The sequence below is a fragment of the Sporothrix brasiliensis genome, assembly GCF_000820605.1.
Source record: "Sporothrix brasiliensis 5110 chromosome Unknown Cont15, whole genome shotgun sequence".
Taxonomy (NCBI): Eukaryota; Fungi; Ascomycota; class Sordariomycetes; order Ophiostomatales; family Ophiostomataceae; genus Sporothrix; species Sporothrix brasiliensis.
The window spans coordinates 2,014,767-2,037,829 of NW_024467134.1; the positions used below are offsets into that span (position 1 = coordinate 2,014,767).

General features: G+C 55.0%; 7 protein-coding genes across 7 annotated transcripts; 2 read left to right on the plus strand and 5 right to left on the minus strand.

Annotated features, from left to right (window-relative positions):
- Positions 1–1,032: 1,032 nt before the first annotated feature.
- Positions 1,033–2,769, minus strand: SPBR_05796 (beclin 1; the record flags this gene model as incomplete). Its single annotated transcript, XM_040764059.1, has 2 exons — positions 1,033–2,581; positions 2,702–2,769. The coding sequence occupies 2 exons, from the start codon at positions 2,767–2,769 to the stop codon at positions 1,033–1,035; spliced, it is 1,617 nt and encodes a 538-aa protein (XP_040622327.1).
- Positions 2,770–3,221: 452 nt separating this feature from the next.
- On the plus strand, positions 3,222–5,699 carry SPBR_05645 (uncharacterized protein; the record flags this gene model as incomplete). The annotated part of the gene is made up of 1 exon (XM_040763908.1): positions 3,222–5,699. The coding sequence occupies one exon, from the start codon at positions 3,222–3,224 to the stop codon at positions 5,697–5,699; it is 2,478 nt and encodes an 825-aa protein (XP_040622328.1).
- Positions 5,700–6,330: 631 nt separating this feature from the next.
- Positions 6,331–9,773, minus strand: SPBR_05545 (uncharacterized protein; the record flags this gene model as incomplete). Its single annotated transcript, XM_040763808.1, has 7 exons — positions 6,331–6,444; positions 6,536–6,955; positions 7,053–7,426; positions 7,495–7,536; positions 7,614–7,826; positions 9,132–9,669; positions 9,732–9,773. 7 exons carry the CDS (start codon positions 9,771–9,773, stop codon positions 6,331–6,333), a joined length of 1,743 nt encoding a protein of 580 aa, XP_040622329.1.
- Positions 9,774–10,153: 380 nt separating this feature from the next.
- SPBR_06107 (uncharacterized protein) lies at positions 10,154–11,095 on the minus strand (the record flags this gene model as incomplete). Its single annotated transcript, XM_040764369.1, has 4 exons — positions 10,154–10,209; positions 10,268–10,332; positions 10,406–10,464; positions 10,526–11,095. 4 exons carry the CDS (start codon positions 11,093–11,095, stop codon positions 10,154–10,156), a joined length of 750 nt encoding a protein of 249 aa, XP_040622330.1.
- Positions 11,096–12,265: 1,170 nt separating this feature from the next.
- Positions 12,266–14,166, plus strand: SPBR_05744 (uncharacterized protein; the record flags this gene model as incomplete). The annotated part of the gene is made up of 2 exons (XM_040764007.1): positions 12,266–12,866; positions 12,944–14,166. 2 exons carry the CDS (start codon positions 12,266–12,268, stop codon positions 14,164–14,166), a joined length of 1,824 nt encoding a protein of 607 aa, XP_040622331.1.
- Positions 14,167–14,513: 347 nt separating this feature from the next.
- On the minus strand, positions 14,514–16,250 carry SPBR_05797 (uncharacterized protein; the record flags this gene model as incomplete). Its single annotated transcript, XM_040764060.1, has 1 exon — positions 14,514–16,250. The coding sequence occupies one exon, from the start codon at positions 16,248–16,250 to the stop codon at positions 14,514–14,516; it is 1,737 nt and encodes a 578-aa protein (XP_040622332.1).
- Positions 16,251–17,456: 1,206 nt separating this feature from the next.
- SPBR_05871 (uncharacterized protein) lies at positions 17,457–19,022 on the minus strand (the record flags this gene model as incomplete). Its single annotated transcript, XM_040764134.1, has 1 exon — positions 17,457–19,022. One exon carries the CDS (start codon positions 19,020–19,022, stop codon positions 17,457–17,459), a length of 1,566 nt encoding a protein of 521 aa, XP_040622333.1.
- Between the last annotated feature and the right edge of the window lie 4,041 nt (positions 19,023–23,063).

Genomic DNA, 23,063 nt, shown 5'->3' on the forward strand with positions numbered 1-23,063 from the left:
CCTCGACGACGTATTACTCTGGATTTCGTCTTAGTCTCAGTTCACGAGTGCCATCGCCGCGCTTTCGATAACCCTGGCGGACTTGGCTTTGGCCCGCCCTGCCGCCCTTTTCCGGTGCTGCTGCAGTGCTGTTAGTCTGAACCTTCTGACACATTGATTTTTAATGCAGAAACTGGCCTGTGATGTGAATACAATGAAAAAAGACCCGGCGAGGACACCACTTTATCCACTCTCCTCGCCGCCGATGTGTGATGTACTCTTGTCTTCGTTAGATGCCTGTGGAGGATCGGCATCCATGCAGGTGATCGGGCGTCTTTCTTTGGGCCTTGGCCATGATCAGGCAATCGGAAGGTACATTCGGAAAATTATTAAGAAAGAAAGTAAAGACACAAGTCGCAAGTCACAAGTCACAAGTCACAAGAAAGGAAAACAAAAGACTCCGTCGAATCGAGGAGTACGTACCATTTGTCTACTCACATCTACCTCACTGTCTTTTTGTATGGTCCACGGCTGGGCCCAATGCACTGTTAGGGTGGGTTACATCACAGATCGGGAGACAACTGCAGACTGTGAAACTGCAAGCCACGGCGTGACGAATCGAAACGGTCACAGCCCACATTCAGAGAAAGCAAAGGCCGAGAAGACACAGCTGAAGATAGCCTATCGCTTCCATTCCTGGCGATAGCCTTGAAACCTGCATATTATGCATGCCATTGACAAGCGCTTGTCACCTGTCCTTACAAAGTCGATGCGTTTTTTTTGCATTCCATGTTGTAGTTGTTTCCATCTTGAGCTCGAAAGCAGGAGGCATACACAGGAAGAAGAAATATTGGATTGAAAGAAGACGGAAGAAAGAAGACACCAAGACAACCTCATATCCCAAGCCGAAACGCCGCGCAACGACAATAATCATAAATAGGAAACGAAAACAGAAAAGGGTGATAGTTCGTAGTGATACGTCGCAGCCGTCCCATCCATTTGCGCCATGACCCATATTCGTACCGTCTTGGTGCTTTGGTCGTAATGCCCTCGTTAGCCTCTCCCCGACGAGTTCACGTTGCTCGCATGCGCCAGCAAGAACTTGCAGCACGTCAGCGTCAGCTTGCACGCCTTCGTCCAGCCGTCGTCCTGTGCAATGCCCAGCTTGATGCTCACGTCGCCAATCCTGTCGCCCTCGATGCGATACGGCAGGCTCAGCGGATGTTGGCGCTCGCCGGCGCCGGCTGCAGACGTCTGCTGGTGCACAAACACGCCCAGCTGCCGGACCAGCTCCAGAAACGCCACCATGGCGTTGTCGAAGCGCCGGTGCATAAACGTCAGGCCGAGAGGCATGTCGCCGGATGAGTAGAGCTCCAGGACGTGCTTCTTGGGCGCTTGCGGAGGTGCGCTCAGCCGCTGCGACAGGATGCTGGCCGCCCCAAAGCCGCCTCCACTCCCGCCACTCGCGCCGCCACCGCCACTCCCACTCCCACTCCCCCCGCGGGCGTCACCTCCGCCCAGCCGGCTCGATGCGGGTGACGGCAGCGGCTCGTAGCGCACAATCCGCGACGTCGATCCCATCGGCAGCGGCTCGTAGTTTTCGAAGCGGAAATTGAGCTTGTCGGCGACGGTGACGAGCAGCAGCAGCGCGTGGCCCCATGCGGCGTTGATCTCGGGCCAGTCGACCGGCCGCGACGACAAGCGGCCCAGCCGCAGGCCGTTGATGGTCGCAAACGTGCCGTCGTGGCTGATGCAAAAGGTGTCGTTGTACACGTTGGACCGCTGCAGCCTCTCCAGCAGCCGCGCGTCGTGGTCGTACTTGGCGTTGATGCTGTCGCGCTCGTTTTGGAAGTCGGTCAGCTTCGAGGCAAACGCGTTGCGCTCGCGCCAAAACTGCTCTTCGTCGCGGTCCAGCGCCTGCGCCTCGCGCTCGAGCGCGCGGATCTCCTCGTCCAGCTGGCCCTTTTCCGCCTCCAGCTGCAGCAGCTCCGCCATGGCGTCGGCCTCTTGCTGCCGGGCCTTGGCCAGCGCCGCGGCCTGCGCCTGCAGCTCGTCCGCCGTCGGCACGTCCGTCTGCTGCGTCTTTAAAAAGGACACATAGGCGTCGCGCTCCCGTGAGGCGGCATCCAGTCGCTGCTGCAGCCCCTCGACAAGCAGCTCCGTGCATTCGACACAGACCGGGTGGTCCACGTCGGACCGTGCCGACATGATCTCAAACAGCTTGGTGATGCGCTCCATGCCCTGCGCCTTGGATGCATCGTCATCGTCTGCGCCGGCAACATCCCCCGTCCCAAAATTCTTGTTCTTGTCCTCGTCGGATGCGCCGCTGCCATACCGCGCCGGGGCAGTCCCGCCGAAGCCTGCGCCCGGCCCCGCACTGCCGCCGTGGCTTGGGCCGCCCGCAATCGTCGAGTCCGACAGAAGCACGAACGACATGGCCGAGCTGTCGCGCATCGATCCTCCGCTGCTTTCGGCGCTGCCTCCGCTTCCACCGCCGCTATACCGCTTAAACGACGAGGGTCCAGCATGTTTCGAGACGTGGTCGTAGAGGGCTCGTCGGTCGGCATCGGGGGCGTTGGCGGGCCGTATCTGCTGTCGTTTTCTGTGTGGAGACTGAGATGCGGTGGCTTGACGGATGCAATGTTAGGAACCGCCGCAGAGAGTTGATGCTATCGCTAACCCGAACAATAAAGAGGTAAACTCACCGACAAGAAGATCATACGCCGCCGGGTTGAGGTCCTCCAGAGAGCTGTCGAGTTTGAGCGGTGTTCGGCATTTTTGGCAATACATTATTGCTGGACGGATGCGCGCATCGGTCTCTGAGGCATGGCGTTGCTCGTGGTGTTGAGTGCAGAGGTGTGGTCGAGGTCGAGGTTGGCGTCGAAATCGTGTTGCAAATAAGTCGGTTCGAGAAGCGCTGCTTCCATATCTAGGCTCCAAGCTGCCGCCATCAGTGGCAAGTGCACTTGAGCTTGGAGAACAGCTCCACAATGATCCCCGCTGACAGAAAGAGCAAGAACTTCACGTGATTCTACACGTGACCGCGCGAGGCTGTTCTGCCAATCGCGGGATCCACAATTCGCGACAACATCACTAAAGTGATACATCCAACAGCTTCGATGCGCGCCGTCAGCGAACGCCAGGTGCAGCGTTTCGGCAAAGCAGCACCGTGAAAAGTCACCGGATCCAGGTGTTTGGGTGTTCCTCATAAATCCAAGACTACGCATATCAATGACGCCAGCATGGAACCGCCAGCAAAGCGCGTCAAAGTCGGCCGCCCGCCGCGCGATGCGCCCACTGAGACCAAGGTCAACAGCGACGTCAACGGCAACAACAGGATGCGCAGCAAGCCAAAGAAGGCCGATGACAATGACGACGACGACGAGATTGCCATGGACCCAGAAGACTACGCCATGAAGGTTGACCCCGAATACCGGCTGGACCGGAGCCGGGCGGTGGCCGACCGCAAGCTCAAGTCGGCCTTTGAGCTGCTGTTTGAAAAATACAGCCAGGATTTTGGCGACACGGGCGACGAGATCAACTTTTACACCGACGAAATCGAAGTCGACAATGGCCACATTGCGTCGCTGCCCGTGGAGCATCCGTCCACGCAGGGCGGCGGCCATGATTCGGACGACGACAGCAGCAAAAACGGCCATGCCGACCGACCGCCAGAACTATCCGCTGCTGCAACGGCGGCGTCATCCCGTCTGGTGGCGAGTCTCCTGCCTTCACGCTTTGGGCCCGGCGGAACAGTGGTCATGGGCGGCAACGGCCCAGCCGCACAAGGATCAGCGCCGGGCGAGGTCGATCCGACATGGGCCGCGCCCGACCTTCCGGACGCGGCATTCGGCGGGCCAGAAGGCAGGTTTGCCAATGTGCCGCATCCACCACCGCCTAGGGCTATATATGCTGCGCCCCAACGCACGGTCTTTACAAAGGCGCTGCCGACAAGCTACGGTGAGGGCGACGACGACGACGACCTCATTCTTGACTCGGCCAAGCCGGTGCTGGGGTCATCCAGCAGTGCCACTCCAAGGTCTGCAAGGGCTACGGAGGGCCAGTCGACGAGGAAACGACAAAAGAGGACATCACGCAAGCCGAGCATGTCAGATGAACCACAGGAGCCGTCTGGTGCGGCTGCCACTGTAGGGCAAAAAAACCAAGAAGATGCGTCGCCAAAGCGCTCCTGGAAGAGGGGTCGGCGCAGTCTACAGCAAGCGACGTCAACAGAACGGGCGTCGGTGCCCGGCTCCACATCACCACAACCGCCTCTTTCGGACGTGCAGAGCTCGTCACCAGTACCGCCTGGGCTTGGCGAGACAGAACAGCCAAAGCGGCCGTCATCACCGACACTACCTACGCCGCCACACGAGAAAGGCGTCTCCAAGGACCCGCCCGTTGTAAACAGCACCGAGTCGAAACCAAAAGAGACATTTAAGCGGAATACACTCGATCCGGCGTTCGTCTTTTCTGACGAAGAGGATTTTGGTCTAAAGAAGCGGAAACGGAGGCAGCCGGAACCTACTGTCCCGTCTCGTCTTGCTGCTGAACCTCAGGAGACAGTGCAGATTGTCGGAAATAAGCCCATCCAGAAATTTTCTGCAGTGGATGAGAGCGAGAACAACGCACCACTTGAGGCGCCAGACGTTGAGAACAGGGAAAAGAGACGGCCTGGGGGGTCAAGGAAAGGTGGCGTTGTTGCAGCAGTGAGCGTGGGCGTGGACAACACAACTGAAGTGGCTGAGACAGCCCATCTCGACGCAGCACACAGACGAGACGCACAGTCACTGTCCATCATCATCATGGAAACGGGCGTACAGCCATCGGCAGATTTTGCTGCCGCTTCGACCACTGCTCCAATAGCAGCCGCAAGGGCAGAGGACGTCGATACAGCTGCTGAAGTTGCTGCTCCGGTAGAGATTGACGATGAACCTGAGTCGGCAAGTGAGTACACGCCCGAGTCTGAGCCCGATCCCGATCCCGATCCCGATCCTAGGCCCGGTTTCGAAGACAAGGTTGAAGTGAACGCCGCCGCATCGTCGCCGCCGCCAGGAGCAGAATCCGGCGAGCCCCCACGGAAACGAAAGCGCCGTCGGCAAACCGAGGACTCGCCCCGAATGCCGTCGTCGCAGAAATCCAGCAAGGCATCGTCTCTCAAGTCGTCTCAAAAATCAGCCTCGTCGGCCCAACCCAAAACGCACCCGCACCGCGGCCGCGGCCGTCCCCGCTCGCGCGAGATTCCCGACAGCCAGAGCCTCGACAGCAGCGGCATCATTTCGCTGGTGTCGGACGGCTCGGCCGACGAGGCTGAAGTCGACGCAACTGCCGAAGCCTCGCCGCGGCCGTTTGTCCCCCAGAATGGCGGACGGCAGCCGGTGTCGTCCTTGCCTGCATCGCGCGGCTCCTCTGTGCAAACAACGCCGACGACCAACCGTAAGCAGCCGACACCCTCGTCGCGGCGACACGTGACGACGCCGAGCCGGCACCGAAGCCATACGAAGAAAGCAGGAGCAGCCATCCGGCTCACGCCGACTGCGAGCCGACTACTGGCACTGTCACCGCTGGCTCGTCGGCAACATCAGGCAGGGACGGCCGGGCCGGGCAGCGCCGTCTCGAGTCCTGGCGGGTCACCGATCCGGACGCCCGGAGGTACGCTACGGCGGTGCGGCAAGGACGGGTTCCGCTGCGAGCGCGAGTTCTGTTTCCGGTGTACATAGATAGCTGCATATTGAACTCCGTAGAGCCTTGTTTGAATAAAATGTTATCTCATTTTTTATATTTTTCATTGACTACTCTACTGAGTGCAAGCAAACGCCGCTCGAGTACGCCTATATAGCCAGAGAGAAGGGAAACAGTACCGATGACCGAAAACCAAAGAACAAAGCGTTACAAAAAGGATGACGAAGCAGTGACAAAAACAATGACAAAACAATGTATGGATCGAACGAAAAGGGAGTAGCGACAAGGACAGCAATTAGGAGATGTGTGAAGAGCGAAAAGGTGACAATAATGGCGTGATGGCGCGATGGCGTAATGGGTATCTGGAGATAGTCCTGCCATGAGACAAAACAAGCGCTGACGCGTACAGGAATGGGTAGGGGACGGTAAAGAGACGAGCGGACGAAATACAATCATTCACTGGAGATTTCTCGCCATGATGAATTCGACGTGTGGTATTGTTATCGAAAAATGGGCCGCTCCTTTTTGCTCCGTAAAACTGCTGCAGAACCCGTCTCCATTTGCGAGTGTGGTGCATTTCTTCTTGTTGAATTTCGTGTAGCCTGGTTTGTTTTGTATTTTGGACAAGGTTGCGTGTATGACTTCGTGTCAAGACATGTAGTCCGTAGCCTATGCGGGAGTGCCATTGGTGGGTGGGTTGGCCATCAGACGCTCTCTCGTGTCTGGTTCCCGCACAGGGTCAAAGTACGGGTGTGCCATGGCCTCTTGCGCCGTAAGGCGGTCCTGGGAGTGTTAGGGACTGTAAGATGTCTCTCCCTCTCTCTGAAAAAAAAAAAATGAAAAAAAAAAAAAGAAACTGGACGAGTCGACCTACCGCATGGTCGTATCGCAGAAGCTTGTCAAGAAAGTCGATGGCCTCGCTGGTCACAAAGCGCTGGTTGTCCGAGTTGACAAAGCTGTGCCACGGCTTCTTCTGGAAGCGGCCCAGAATGTCGTCGTACTGGGTGTCGAGCTCGATCTCGTACTTGTCGAGATAATCAAACAGGTCGTCGGTGCCCAGCACCTTGGCAATCTTCACCAGCTGGTCCGAGTTGGAGTTGCCGTGGAAGAAGGGCTCTTTGCGGAAGATCATTGAGGCAAACATGGCGCCCAGGCTCCACATGTCTAGGCTGTAGTCGTACTCCTGGAAATCAACCAGCAGCTCGGGGCCCTTGAAGTAGCGTGACGCCACGCGCACGTTGTACTCGGTGCCGGGGTGGTAGAACTCGGCCAAGCCCCAGTCGATCAGGCGGAGCTACTCGGTGTTAGTGTCAGCAGGGCATTTGTACTGCCGAATGTGCATGCACCACCCCCTGCAGCACACCGACCCCCCTCGAAACGAAACAACTCACCTTGCGGTTCTCATGATCAATCATAACGTTATGAGGCTTCACATCGCGATGCATGATGCCCTTGCTGTGGCAGTAGTCAAGAGCCTTGAGCAGCTCCAGGATGTAGAAGCGCACGTCAATGTCGGCGAACTTGGGGTACAGCGACCGGAAGTCGGTGTTGTTGATGTACTCGAAGATGAGGGACGGCGTTTTGCTCTGCGAGTCGCGCACCACGTCCAGCAGCGCCACGATATTGGGGCCGCCCGACAGGTTCTGCAGAATCTTGATCTCGCGCTTGATCTTCTTCTTCTTTACGGGCTTCAGCACCTTGATCACACACTTCTGATAGTTGACGACGTTAACGCCCTCGAAGACTTCAGAGTACTTTCCCCGGCCTGTGCTGTTAGCTGTGTGCTCTGTCGGCCCGCGTGTGTTCTTTGCGCTGCTTCCCAACCCAACGTACCGATTTTGCGAACCACCTCGTAGTTTTCCAGGACACCCCAGCCTGCCGTGGTTAGTCTTGCTGTTCTCTCGATGTCTCTTCCTTCCCGGCAAATGGGGCTGCTCAGCGCGGCTGCTCACTGATGTTAACGCTGTCATAGTCCCAGTATGCCCGTGGCATGTTCTGGTTGACGTCGGCGTAGACCCGCGCCATACTGAACGTCTCGTCGCCGTGGGCCTCGAGCTCGGCAGACAACTGGGCCCCAGGGCTGGCAATACAATGTTGCAGCGCGTTGTCGAGTCCTTGGCGAACGTCCTCCTCGGTCGGCTGGGCTTGAGCGGCCAGTTCCGAAGCTTGACGTGTCGAGATCGTTGAGCGTCTTGCGCTTTTTTGGGCGTTTTGGTGTCGCGTACTGAGCCTGCCAACGTCTGCGCTGTGCACTATATGCGAATATGTGGTGTAGATAGGCGGATATATGGATATATGCGAATCAGTTGTGTCTCGTGTGCTCTGCGCCCTTTGGTATTTTCCGACGCATACGAGGCGGTGGCGTGCTTTGTGCTGCCGTCTTTTGTCGCAAAGGTCAACACAATCGTGTTTTTGCTCCAGGAGAACCAGATTTGTGATATATATATAAATATATATATCCGCAGCGCGTCCTTTTCGTCGTCGTCGTCGTCGTCGTCGTCGTCGTCAGTCGGAAACTTCCTAAAGCTCTCACGTTTTCCTTTGGATATGCGTGTTTTGAGCGATGCTGGAGATAAAATACGAATGGCGGTGAGCTGCCGGCGGAATTGATCTGTCCAGGACACTGGTCGGTCGCAAAACGAGGGCGGCAGGGCGGTGGTGGGCGAAATGGCGAGAGAGGGTGGACGGCCAGCAAAGTGCGTGTTGACCTAGAGGGGCAGCAGAGGTGAAGTTTTGGTCGAAAAATTACGGGCGGTTGGTGTCACCAAGGGAAGGTCGGTGGGCCAGCGCCCAGCCTAGTTTGGTGAGGGGAAAGGCTGCGCAGGCGGATAAGCGAATATCGCCTAGCCTAGCATTGCATAAATCAATATTGTACCACAATATGCATCTATCGGTATATTTGCCAGGACATTGACATCGTCACAACAATCACGTTTTGGTTTTCTGTTTTGTTATATTGTGACGAAGCTCAAGATCAAGCGAATTCAAGTCTATTCGGGTTTATATGAGTGCTGATTGCGATTGTTGGCCATGCAATAGCCAGGCGCGTCTCACGCGATCAACGGTCATCAGTCATAAATCATTAATCAAAAAGATGGGTATCAGACAAAAGAAACTGGTCTCCGTAGATCCTGAAGCCTGTGTTAGCTTTGTACATGAACCAAAACGTCATTGGCTTTCCTGCCCAAGCCCCTAAGCTCCTTCTGCGTTCGACTGTTTGTCAGAGAGAAGATTATTTATCTCGACATGTTCCTTGGTCGTTTTCCCCGATGCCAAAGGGAGCCATGGACATCGGCGTCCATAAAAGAACAGCCTTCAGGCCATCCCAGTCCCATCTGACAGCAGAGAAAAAGGATTTCCGCCTAAGGATGACGATACGATATTGGTTCTCATCATGCAATGAAGCAGGTAGAAGCTGCCGAAGGGGACGCCAAAACAAGAGGACAAAATGGCAGTTAAAAATCACTTACAGTCATCGCCATACTGCACACGACGCCGTTGCGGCGCAGACTGCATCGCATCGCCTCCGCGCTCGGCGCCGTCATAGTCAAGACTGCCAAGGCCGGTGTCGACGACGTCCCAAGTGCGTTTGCGCAGATCCGGCTTTTGGTGTTTGGGTTCGCCGTTGTCGCTGTTGCCGCCGTGGCCAAGATGGCGCCGCGCGTTGCTATTGCCCGTGTTGTTCTTCTTCCGTCGCCGTTTCTTGCGCGTCTTGCCTTGTTCCTTTTCGCTTTCTATTCCGTTTTCGGTTCCGTCGTTGAGAATCTCGCCATCTTCGTAGTTGGCTGCAAAGTCCGCGTGTGTAAAGTGCAGGACGAAAGAGGTCTCGGGGTCGTACTCGTCGCCGTCAACCACCTCTGTCCCAGCTCGAAGCGCTACCTCCTGTGCTTCGATGCCATCGTCCTGCGGTTCCTCGCTCGCCGGCTCGGGCAAACTGGTAAACCTGGCTCCAAAGTCGGCCGTCGAGAGATGCGAGAAGTGCGATTCGTGGAATGCGAAGAGCTCTTCCTGTAGAGAAGGAGGTCAGTAAACCGGAAGATGATGAAGTTAGGAAGACCAGACAGACATACATGTGAAATTTGCGGCACGCGGATAGCCGCAAGTGCTGCCATCGTTGCAGTTGCTGGCGTTGGATGGGAACGAGGACAAGGAAGAAAACGCGACCAAATTAGGCACGTTGCTGAAGCAGTTTTGTAGCTATCACGCGGTCACGTGCCCGCCAACACTGTTGGCCTCAATGCGCCTACACTTCTCTACCTTCACAATCATCCCAGCAGTACGTCTTATATCTTACAGTTAAAGTGATTGGACTGACTGGACAGCAGTTTACGTGAGGAAATCGGATTTATAACTGTTCGTTTTGTATCATAAACATTCATAACATCGTGAGGGGAAATCCACCAAAGCAACAAAACAGACCCGCCATGCAGTTCCCAAGCAATGTCTCTGTTAAGCGAAAGAGCACAGCAGAGACACAATATTATGCCGGTCGTTACGTCTGGCTCAGCAGAGCCAAGGCGCTTTGGAACGCACGAACGACCTCCGTTACTGGGAATGATTAGCTAAGACGTGGAGGCCAGTCGTATGAAGCGTGATCGGTACTCACAGTGCTGTTTTCTCTGGCCAAGGCTCTGCTCAGCAATCTTGACGTAGCGTTCCCTAGTTTGTAGTCTATCAATGTCAGTATCAAGAAAGGATAACAGTGTATGTGAGAGAGACAAGGTCCTGGGCACAATGCACTTACCTCTTCACTGCACGCTCATCGTCGTGGGCAGTGGCAGCGGAGGCCCAGACGTTAAAGTACTAGAAATATGTCAGCGACAGTTTGACGTGCGATATTCAATGCATGAGTGAGAGCACACACATTCACCAGACGGCCAAACTCCTCCAGCAGCTCCTTCTCCTCGCCGTTCATCTCCGCCAGCGCGTGCTCATAGCGCGCTTCAAACTCTTCCCAGTCAAACGGCGGGATGTGGCCCGGCGTGCCCGGCGACGACTCGCGTGCCTGGCTGGCGCCGCGCTGCATCTGTTTCGGTTGCGGCAGTTGCGGTGGCTGCGGTGGCTGCGGTGGCTGCTGATAGCTCTGGCCAGTCCCGTTCGGAGCCTGCCGCTGAGGCAGAGTCGTCTGCAGCTCGGGTGTCCGCACGGGTGACCGTACTGCCCGGAGCTGAGACGGCTGTGTCGGCTGTGGCGCTTCGAGAGCCGGCTGCTGCTGCTGCTGCTGCTGCTGCTGCTGCTGCTGCTGCTGCTGCTGCTGCTGCTGCTGCTGCTGCTGCTGCTGCTGCTGCTGCTGCTGCTGCTGCTGCTGCTGCTGTTGGGCAGCGGCCGCTTCGTTCACCGGCGTAGTGCCGTTGTCGACATCCATCTCGTCCGCGATGAATGAGGCCGTGAAGTCGGCCGTCTCATGCTCAGGCTCCGGCTCGGGTATAGCCATCAAGCTTGTCCCGTGAAACTCGTTGGTGCCGCTGTTCTGTTTCCGATGAATCCTCAACGGTGGCCCGTCGTTTGATCGCGTGGGAACAGGGAATAAGGACAGCTCATCAGATGATTTTCGGGTGGGAGAATGATGAGGTGCGAGTGAGGGCGATCCGGGAGACATGTTCAGAAGCAAAAGTACACGCACAATAGAACCAAGCGAATATGGCGCGTTACAGCGAATGGAGCTCCAAAAGCACACCAGCGCGAGGCTGACAAAAAATTAGTAACCGCGCCGTACAGGGGATCGGCAAGCCAGAACGCCGCCTTGACAAAAAGAGAGGTTTGGCCCTAAATATAGGAAAAGTACAGATGGGACGAACGTCCGATGATATAATCGTTCAAAGCAAGAGCCGAAGAAGAAGGAGCACAATGAGTTGGCAACGTTTCAGTGGAAGGTGCGATTGGACGGTGCTTGGCCGGTCGCATTGCTGCCCGAGCCTTCCCAAGTCGATCGCAAAACTCGATTCTGTCGAAAGTGGAGGGAAACGCGCTGTCAGATGACCGCGCCCTGGCACTTTAGACAAGGCAAGAACCCCAGACGCACAGTGGGGCAAGAGCGGAACGCAGTTGGCCCAAACGCAGGCAGGCGCCGCGCCGCCTTGTGTGCCTCCTGCCTAACCCACACGGCGGGCAGGTGCCTATGATTGGCTCGATAGCGCCTGCCCATCATCTGATAAAGACGCCTGTGACTCGCCGTGACGTGACCGCAAAATAAGCAAGAACGTCCCACACAGCGAGCGCCTTCCCAAAACCACACAACCAACAGAAACTACAAGTACCTTTGGCGATTAGGAAGCAGGAAGTATTCCGTGCAACCAATATATTTTGTCCACCGACCAGTCGCACACACTTTCCATCCAACCACAGACCACAGACCACAGACCACGATCCTCGATCCACCGGCAACGAAACACAGTCCATGGATTCACCATACACAGCCCGGTGACCGTTTCGATTGGATATGCTTTGCGACCGGCGACGTTTGCGACCAACCCGCGGCGGAACTGCCATCGGCGTCCCTTGATCGACTTTTTCTTGTTTTTCTTCTTTCTTTTTTTTTTGTCTCTTTTCCCTGTTCTTCCTTTCGATACTCCATCCTCTTCCATCCCACATCCTCAATCATACAATGAACTGCGACATCTGCGGGCGGCACTATCACCCCCAGCGGCTCCCGTTCCTCTGCGTCGTCGACGCCCGCAACCAGCTGTACGAGCCACGGATTGCCCACACTGTCGCCTTGATACACAACGAACAGCTCGAGGCGCAAGTGAACAAGGCGCTCGGCGAGCCGTCCAGCGGTTCACCATCGACGGGCGAACACCAGCCATCACCGAACGTGCAGGCCGAGACATGGGCGGCCGAGCAGCAGGATGCCCTCGACCGTGCCCGCGAGACGGCTGCACGAGCTGCCAGGCTGCGGCGGGAGATGGAGGACACACGCGCAGAGCTGGACCGGCGGCGAGACCAGCTGAAACAGCGCCGGTCGGACCTCGCGGCGGCATCCAACGGCACGGCGGCTCGGCGAGCGCGGGTGCAGGCGGACGTCGAGCGGTCGATTGCAATGACGCGCTTCAAGTGGAACCAGAGCTACGAGGCCATGGCAGCCACCCGCGGCTTCCTCTGCATGGAGGCGTCGAAGCTGTACGGCCTGCGGCGGGTCAAGAAGGGCAGCGCCATGCGCTACGAGATTGGCGGCTTCGAGGTCGTGGACCCGTACAACATGAACAGTAAGCCTCCACGTGCATATTCGTGCCCCCCCCCCCCCCCTCCCTTGCACTTTGTCGCATGCAGCTAACAAATATAGATCTCCCCGCCGAAGTCATATCAACAAGCCTCGCCCACATCACCCACATCCTGGTGCTTGCCTGCCACTATCTCTCCATACGGCTGCCGGCCGAGATCACCCTCCCCCATCGGGACTATCCCCGTCCGACCATCTTCTCACTCGCTTCGTCATACTCACACGGCGAAGTGCCCTTTCCGGGCTCGGCAAGCCCGTCGTCAAACACCGTCACCGCAGCAGCCGCCGCTGCAGCGGCGGCAGCGGCGTCCACCAAGCCCCGTAGCAACCGCGACCTCTTCCAGCGCATCCCCCGTGCCCGCCCGCTCTACCTCGACAAGGCGCTCCCGCTGCTGTCCAAGGAAGACAGCCAGGGCCATGCCATGTTTTTGGAGGGCATTGCGCTGCTGGCCTACAACATTGCGTGGGCGTGCTGCTCACAGGGCGTGTCGATCGGCGACCGCACATCGTTTGACGACACCTTTAGCATCGGCCGCAACCTGTACTACCTGCTGATTGGCAATCAGCTGCTGAACAACCCGGCAGGACGCATCTTTTCGACGGCCGGGACGGGACCGTCGGTGACGCCGGCGGCACCGTCACCCACGCCATCCAAGGCGACGAGCAACGGCGCCAGCAACAATTCTGGCGCCGCCGGCGCCGCGGACAAAGCCCCCGTGCCATCCATGGGCCGCTACGCACACGGCACGACGCACACGTTTTTGGGCGACGACACGGTCCAGACATTCAAGCTGCTGGGGCCCAACCGGCTGGCCGACCGGCTCAAGGCCAAGCTGAGCAGCGAGAGCATGATGCCCGACTGGGAGGTGCTCGAAGACGATGCCTGGGCCGTTGAGGACGAGGACCACATCAACATGGAAGACGGTGTGCTGAACCGCGTTGTACTGTCGCCGCCACCGAACGGGAATGGGAACGGCAACGGCAACGGCAACGGCAACGGCCGGGGCGGCAAGAGTACAGCACGCGGCGGTACGCCACCCTCGAAGAAGGCCGGCGGCGCCAGTGCGGGAAGCCCCAGTGCCGTCGTCGTCGGCAGTCGCGTGCCCGAGCAGCGGCTGTTTGGCGTCGAGAGCGTGGCGACCGTGATGTCGTCGGCGCTGGACGAGACGCTGGCGAATCTCGATCTTGAGAACCAGAGCCCGCGCGGTAATAGCGGCCGGACACCGTCGGACCGTCCACGCAACACGGGCACGAGCGGATGGACGAAGCTTCGCAATCGGCCGTAGAAGAAGGGCATCCCGACGACGGCCTCTGCTGCCCGCCAGCCGTCCATGTTGTTGGTTTTTTCCTGTCTCTTTTTTGAGTTTCTGTAATTGTGATTATTTCTATACTTGGAGTTAAGGGCATATATCTCGGGTAACAACGATGGACTGGGACCGGACACACAGCATCGGAAAATGGGTTTCACAAACGGGATACACACGGGGAGGGCAGGATAAGCGTAGCAGCTACATAGGCTCTCTCCTCTACGAGATACGAATACAAAGTATTTTGAAACAATTCAAAATATACCTGACAGGCTGCACATATCTTTGAAAATAAGGCCCAGCAGTGTGCCCTTGCTGTCGTATCCTCAAAATGCATCCGATCGTGCCGCTGTTACGTCGTGCTCATACAAAGTGCGTCCATATCCTAGATGGCTTTCATGGACCACGCCCATCACTGTGTCACTGACTTCATTGTCGATGGACGCTGCAGGGCCTTGTCCCATGGTCAAGCCTACCAGCGCCCTCTCCATCGTTTTCGGAAGTTTAATCTTTCTTGGCGACAGCATCCTCATTGTCGAAGCGAGGCCCGTCATCCTCCTCGGACTTTTCTTATTTGCAGATGTGCTTCTGGTCTCCACCCTGAAAAGCGCGTCCTTCATGGACGGTTTGCTCGTCTCCGCCAACAACTTGGACTTGAATGCTCTCAGCAGACCCCTGTGTTCCGTACCGTGCTGCGCCCGCTGTCGACGAGTCTTGCAAGCATCTCGGTTCCACCATCCACCCGTCCGTGCACGCACTTTGGTCACGCGCGAGGCTTTGGAGAGAATTGGCGGCGATGGTGTAGGGACGTCCACGATCTCTATATCGATGTCGAGCCGCAACAGGGAGAACGAGTCGGAAAGGTCCGAAAACAACGAATCGTCGCTCGTATCGCTCATGGTGTCGGATTCGTCGTCGACGTTGTAGCCCCGTCCATACGACATCAATGCATCGGGCGGGGGAAAGCGAGTGATAAAGACCGAACTGTTGTCATCGTCGTCGTCATCGTCGTTCTCGTCATCGCCATCACACATCATCGTATCAATATGAATGGAAAGATCCGTCTCGGCCAAAATGTCTTCCATATAAACACTAGTGTCACTTACGTGGTCGTTGTAATCGTACGTAGTATTACCGATGCCGGATATGCCCGTGTCAAACTCATTGTCGATGTGGTCCATCTGCATGATGTCCGCTTCAGAACCGAAGTCAGATTCTATGGGGGCAGTGGAAAAGTACGGGTCAATCCTGCCCCAGGCCATAATGTCCATGCGAGACAACGTAAAACATGACAGCTCGCCGCCGCCGAGATTCGTAGTGCGTGCTGTATCAACGAGTTGGAGAATCTTGCATGCTTGTCCTTGATCTGGCCTGAGGATCGTGTTTTCAGACATGCCAATATTCATAGGACGCGACGGTGGGGGCGAGGCTGCCGTGAGAATCGTCTCTGAGACACTGGTGTCGACAAGAGGGCCATCATCCATCTTCCCATCCTCTTTGTCCACACTTCCGGCTGCGGCACATTCAATATCCTCTTCGATGTCCTCTTTGATGTCTTCGTCGTCCATGAAAAGGCAAATCTCATGTCGCAACTTGCTGGGTGTGGTCAAAAGCAAAGATCCCGTGCTGTGCGTGAACAAGATCCGCTGTGTGCGCAGACCGCACTGCTTCAGCACCTGCGCAAACGCCGCTCGTTGTCGTAGCGTGTTTCGAAGCTGCATTGTCTTGGCCATATTCAGTGTTTTGCACGTAAACTTGTCCTTGTTTCCCCCATCGCCGTAGCCGCCGCTACGATATGTCATGACCGTCTTGCGTTTCTCGCCGGCAGTCTCTTCTTGGATCGTTTCGGCCTCATCTTTTCTTGGGTCTTGGTCCAATTCTTCATCGAGAGAGAAGATGGCCGGCTCTTCACACCACAAGTCACCGTAGTTGGCTCGGCCTTGTCCGTCCGTTGATGGTTCTGCTGGACGCATCCAGTCCCAGACACCGCTATATTTGGGGATGTCGATGCTGTTGGTGGTTTGTACAAAAGCCTTCGATTCGTGGGTAGCTTCGCATGTCATAATTGTCGTTGGCCTCGACTTCGTATCCGTGAGCCCAACGGTAGTGAGGGATGGACCGCAGAAGCCATAAAACACCTTGGCAATGACGGTGACAAGAAGATTGGCAATGAGAATGCAGACCACCCGCAACCAGGAACGGAAGCGGCGTAAGGGCGCCATCACAGATAAAGCCCATTCTTTAAACCTGCCGTATGCTTTGCTCGCAACCATCCTCGTGAGCATTCGTTCAGAAACAACGATAAGCAAAGATTGATGATGTGAAAGGCCAAAAGACCGTCCAGCAAAGAGGGAACAAGGTAAAAGGTGAAAAGATCTGTGTAGGAACTTGTCAAAGAAACACAGACCTCCGGGAGCATGGAGGAGGTGAAATTGTAAACATTATATGACAAAGTCGAAAGCTTTTGGGTCGGTAACAGAAAGGTTTTCATGGCAGCCGTTGACGTGAATAAAGGCACTATGTGCCCGTTTGCTGTGTCTTAAAAAAGCCCGGAGCGAAGGGTAGCATAGTGAGAGAAGAGAGAAAGAAAGAGAAGATGCGTGTCAGTGATCAAAAATAAAAAATGCATAACTGTAAAAAAATGGTCAATAATGATATTTCGTTTACCTTCAATTTGGTCAAGTGGGGATTGGCCACTTTGTGTCGCGGACATCTCATGTTAGTGAATGGCGATGTCAGGAAGAATAAAAGACATCGTAGGCATGTCTTTAACATACGCGAAGGGTCGATAATGGGACATTGATATAGATGGAAAAAAATAAAAATAAAATAAAAGAAGTGTTTTTTCTTTGAAAAATAAATAAAAATAAATTAAATTAAAAAAACCAATTCACAAAGCATGCACATAGGTAAACTGCTCAATAATTGTATTTATACAAAGGTTTGAAGAGAATGCATGCTCGTCAAAGACTGTGGCCTTGACACCAGCGTGTGGGGTTTTGTTAACTGGTTTGTGTATGTACCATACGTTTTTGTTTTGAGAATTGTGACCACATGAAATGGTGGCCCCACCATGAAGGATTGGTTTGTACAAGAGAAGAAAAAGAGGTTGAAGAGAATATGGTACACATGGAATGTTAAAACGAAATCCAAAGAAAATAGAAAAAATCAGAATCATAAGGCGTTCGTTCGAATCAAAAGACGAGGCGCAGTTGTTCGCTCGTCACAAGCAACAGCGGCCAGAAAGAAACAGGAACGACGAAAACCGTTTATACAGACACAGTGGAGGTCAGGGTGACAACAACATCTGCAGAGCACTCCGACTCGCTGGCCGAGGGCGCAGCAGTGATGGCAGCCGAGCTAGCAGCAGTGGTGGCAGCCACGGTGATGGTGGACGAGACGACCGAGTCAGCCGAACACTCGTCGTCGCTAGACCCGTCGCTGGCATTGTTGCTGGAGCTGTCGCTACCAGAAGACGAGGACGAGCCTGAGGAGCTAGAGGAGCTGCCAGAGCTAGAGCCGGACGAACTCGAGCCGGACGAACTCGAGCTGGAGGAGCTGCCCGAACCAGCAGCCGCAGTTGTGGTGGCGGCAGCGTTGTTGTTGCCGGCAGCGCCGGTCACGGTCACGTAGACAGTAGTAGGAGCCTGGGTCACAGTGACCGTGGCAATGATTGAGCACTGCCCCTGAGAATCGATGCCCGAGCCTGAAGAACCGGAGGAGCCGGACGAAGATCCCGAAGACGAGCCCGAAGATGAGCCCGAAGACGAGCCCGAGGACGATCCAGACGACGAGCCCGAGGAGGACGACGAGCTGGAGCTAGAGGAGCTGCCAGAGCTAGAACCGGAGCTAGAATCAGAGCTAGAGCCGGACGAGCTCGAGCTGGAAGAGCTGCTGCTAGAGCCAGAGCTGGAGCCTGAACCAGAGCTGGAACCAGAGCTGACAACCGTGGTGGTCTGGACAACCTCGGTAGTCATGGTCGAGGTGAAGGTCGACGTAATGGTGCTGGTGACGACGCGGGTGCCTGCGCCACCGTTTCCGTGGCCGTGGTCGTTACCGCTGCCAAGTGTCACAGTCACAACCTTCTGCGTCGTAACGACTATCTCGGACGTGACGGTGGAGGTCACAACCTGAGTCTTGGTGGTGGTGAACGATGAAGCGGCGTCAGTGGCAACAACCGACGAAGTCAGAGTGGAGCCAGTGATGGCACCAGTGCTGAAAGCGCTGATAACGCTCGAGGAGATGGAGCCGACAGCAGTGATGGGGCACACGGTGGTAGTGAGCACGACCGTGTTCGTCACGAGGACTGTAGTTAGGGCCTCGGCAGGCAGCGAAGACAGGGCCGCCGTGTTCGTGGCGGCAGGGCAGTTGGTTATGGTGGCGGCGCACGAAATGACGGTGACGACGTTGGTGGTTTGGACCGTCAGAGTGGTCAGTCCGCCGGACGCTGCAGCCGCGGCAGACGTCGAGGTGAGAGCAGCAGAGGATGTGGTGTTGGCAAAGTTGGCAACGCTGGACGCGTTCACAGCAGCAACCGAGCTGGAAGCAGCGTTGTTGACGGGAGGGGGGGCAGACGACGAGATTGGCAAGACCGAGGAAGAAGAAACAGCCCCAGAGGCGGCTGACGAAACGACCGAAGACACGACCGAAGACACGACTGAAGACACGGCGTTGGTAGTGCTGTTGCTGACGATCTTGCCGCCGCCATTCTTGCCACCACCGTGGTGCTTGTCACCACGGGCAAAGACAATGTTGTGGCTCTTGAGGTTGGGCACATAGTGGGCTGAGGCGGCCAAGGCGTAGAGGCCGACAAGGAGGGCGTTGGTGAGCTGCATATTGACGATGTAAATAAAACGAGACTGAAGTGTTTTCCTGGATGGTGTTGGTGATGTGTGGAGAGCGATAAATGTCCAGCTGGCAAGAAGAGAAAGGTTTCTGTACAAGGGTATCTTTGGCTTTGAAAAAAAAAAAAGAGTGAAAGTCAATTCCACGAATAGAAGAGAGTAGTCGAAAAAGTTTGATACCAAGCTCAAAATGAGAGAAAAGGGTTGTAAGGTTGTTTTGTTTGGAAGAAAACTGTCTTGCAGAAGAGAATGGAATAGCTTAGCTAGAAGCTTTGAAATAGAAGTGAAAGTGACAAAAAAAGAGAGTCGAAGACTGGACAAGGTGCGGAAAGTGAAGAAAGAGTGTGAAGAGAATGACGAGGAAAAGAGAAGAAAGAAACTGAAGACAAGAGGGAGAGATCGAGGAGTATTTGAAGTTGGATATCTTGGCACCATGTCGACGATATGAATGTCGTTGGTGTCGTTGATGCAGCCCTCTTCTCTTACACGCATCCTTGTGCAAGCGGAAGGCGGTGTTAACTTGGACGCCATGCTAGCCGCCCTGGTCCAGCTTAGGCGAAGCCTCTCCTGTCTGGGATATGCTGGGGGTACATCTGGGACACAAACCCCTGGGTCAAGGCCGTCCCAGCGTATCCACCCGTCCCAGATCCCTGTTCACGATCCAGGTACCAACCTGCTACCCTTGCGTGCATGGACACATAAAGAGTTGAGCCACCTGTTGAACCAGCAAATGGCAGGAAGGAGGTTCGTTTGCATCCGTTAACACGCTGATCATTTCCGAGACGAAGAAAGAAAAAAAAAGAAAGAAGGGGGGAGGAGGGCAGCAGAGGCATAAACCGCGGTGGATCTTATTGACCAACTATGATCTGCGAAAATCACTGCCACTATCCGCGCAACTTTTGTCGTCTTCCGTCAACTCGGCAGACGCCGTCATGCCGACGCACATGTTGCCGTTGAGCTTGAGTTTGGTGTCGAAGGTATGTACATATTGTCCGCAAGAGGGGTTGTTTACGGAGGTCAACAAGGGCTGCCCAGAAGCGAAGTAAGAGAGGCGTAAAACACTGTTCCGTAGCCCTTCTTAGATAATATTTTAGGAGTCGGACTTAAGACATCAAAAGAGTCGACGCTATTAAGTGGTATCCCGAAATGTTCCATGCCCACAAAGGAGAACAGACAGCGGCAGGATGAGGCCGTTCACGTAGACATTGGCGGAGAAAGGCAACGCTGGCAGCGGGATGTCTGGTCGTGTTGGAAACCATCAATGACGAGAAGAGCAAATAGAGAGGGAGGCGTCATTGCTAGTGTCGCGGAAAGAGATCCGTTTCTGGCTAGCTTTTGGCGAGTTGTTGTCCTGACGGTAAGCTGTCTCGTGGAGTGGATGAATATATGAGCGAGTGACTTAAAACAAGGTAGACCTTGACACGCTCCGATTGGACCACCAGAAGCCAGCGTGCCTGAGGACAAACATTGACCTGGTTTTCAAACTGTTTGACAATGAAGAGGCTCAGCACGGCCCATGTGGTGGGGTGCGAACACCACTGACAATAACAAGGGCCAAATAACCACCTGGTGTCGACAAGACGACGCAGGTGTGCGACAAAAAGGGGGTGAGAGTACAGAATACGGCGTACTTCGTACTCCGTAACCTGTTGCTGATGTGGGTATTCCTTTTTATTTTTTTTGGCGGCCAAACGTTTGCCTCTCTTACTGCTCGGTTAGATACAGTCCAGGGAACGACGTAAAGACGCACATGGAGTGTCCTTGGCCCATGACAGACAGGTTTTGGAAGATTGGCGTGTGCTTGTACACAGATGCCCTGGGAGCAGATCATTAGGTGCATACCCATCCGTACCTGGTCTTGCTGGGTCGATCCTCGTCCAATGTCAGGATGATCGGACACCTGCGCCTCTTTGGAACCAAACGAAAAGGCGCGCGGAAATGCTGGCACAAAGCAGGCAGAGAGACGGAAAGGTACTAGATGAGAGCGGTTGTCGAGGCCGGATCGACGCGCGGATAGGCTCGTCGCTCGGCCAGAAAACAAGAACGCCTGTGGCCTGATGTGAGGTATGACAGGACGGCATGAATGATCTGAGCTAGGAGGACGAGCAAAGCCACCAGGAGTTGGGGGGCCGGACGAGACAGGTAGCAAGACAGGGCGAGGGACATGAGAGCAGCGGCCAAACAGAACTGAACAATATAGCTGATCTTTTGGTGAGGGCGGTCAATGGTCGATCGCTGGCCACCATTCTCCGTGGCCACCCACCTGACTGGCAAACAAACAGTAATCTGTGAATCAAGGTGCAACAGAAGTGGCCGAATGGTGGGCAAAATGAATGGAAGCAAGGGTGTCGGTATGAGAATTGGTCGCAGATTGAGTTTGTGTTGTCTGAAAGAAGGACCCAGAAGTCGATGTTGATGGTGAGAAAGGGGGGAAAAGGAACGGGGCAGTGTTGAGGGCGACCTGCTCAGAGCAGCAGTTGAAACCCTTCGCTCCTGCCTCAACGCATCTCACATGCTTGTTGACTCCACAGAAAAGAACAGAAAATAGAAGGAGAGGAGGGGCTCTGACAGTGGGAAATGGCATAACGAGCAAGAACGATGCGTGAAGTGGTGCAACAACTCTACGAGAACCAGTATATTCAATCCCGCTATCGAGGCCTAGACCCAGTGGCCCTTGCCTGTCTCGTGGTTTTGTGTGAAGACGTGGTCTTGGTGGTATTAGTGACGGGGCCGTCTTTCCTAATTGGGCGACATGAGGCTCATGTCTCCTGCCCCTGGAGTATGTGAAACGCGCAAAAACGGCGGCCCTCTTTTGCGCCTCTGTCTTCCCTGCTGCTTCCCTAAGAACGTCCCCTGTCGAGCCTGTGTCCCAGGATCCTGGTCGATGCGCCCCAATCTACCAATCGACTTACTTCCAGAGGCATCTTGCAAAGGAAATCCCCACCATCACGTCTGCCGTCGCGCCATGGCATCGTGTGTCAACACGACAACATGATTGAGCCTCTCTTACGGCATCTGCAGCCCACACGCATTTACAACTTGGGCTGCTTATTAGGCCTTCTGCACGAAAACACAAAAATGCAAAACACAAAACACAAAACACAAAACACAAAACATGAAATACCTGTCCCCGGCCTCCCCCTTTGCATGGCCTCCATCTGGCCGACCCTGACAGCAGCATTGGTGGCTGTCCAGCCAAGGCCTGTAAGTACCCAGTCGTTGTCAGTATGCAATCCGTCCCAATTCCGAATAACCTTCTTTTCTTTGCTGGTTTTCTTGTCTGGCCTCTGCCGGCCACTCGCAATGCGCGACGCGGCTTTGGCCCAGTTCACACGAATTTAAGGCCTGGCCCAGACCGGTCTTGCGCAGCAAAGAGTTCGTCGGCGGTGCTTGTTTTGGATCTGCATGCCAAGTCGTCGCTCGTTGAGGAGACGGCTTGCATTGGTCGCGGTGCGCATCGCTATTGCAGTTTACTTGTACGGCATATTCGTATCACTTTTCACGCTTGGTCGACCGTGTTGTGTTTGTAAGTGGTCTTACATTCTTACTCCTTATTGGAGTTTAGCTATCAAACTAAGACTGAGAGTCGTCTTTCACTCTTGTCGACCGTGACAAAGAGTACACTCCATATGGGTATCCGGTTGAAAAGGACTGTCCCCTAATAATAACACCGTTTGATTGCAAACCTTCCATAATGCCCTTCCCTGCCTCTAGAGTACCCTTCGTGTAAACAAAATGTTGAATGCTTTTGTCCCAGCCAGCTTTTGACGTCAAATGAAAGGAGCAAAGATTAAAAACAGAAACAGAAAAACAATCGTGTCCAAACGCCGATGTTGAAATCGAACCGTGCCACACAGGAGAGAGTGCCACGGAAAGATGAAGCGAAAAAACTGTCGTCTCACATAAATGGAACTGAAAAATCAAAATGATGAAATATGCGCAAGATGAGTGTTGAAAAAATAAACATCGCGGGGAATTGAAGAAAGAAAGCTACGAAAGCAGCTGACAGGCTCTGTAAAAGAAAAGAGGTTG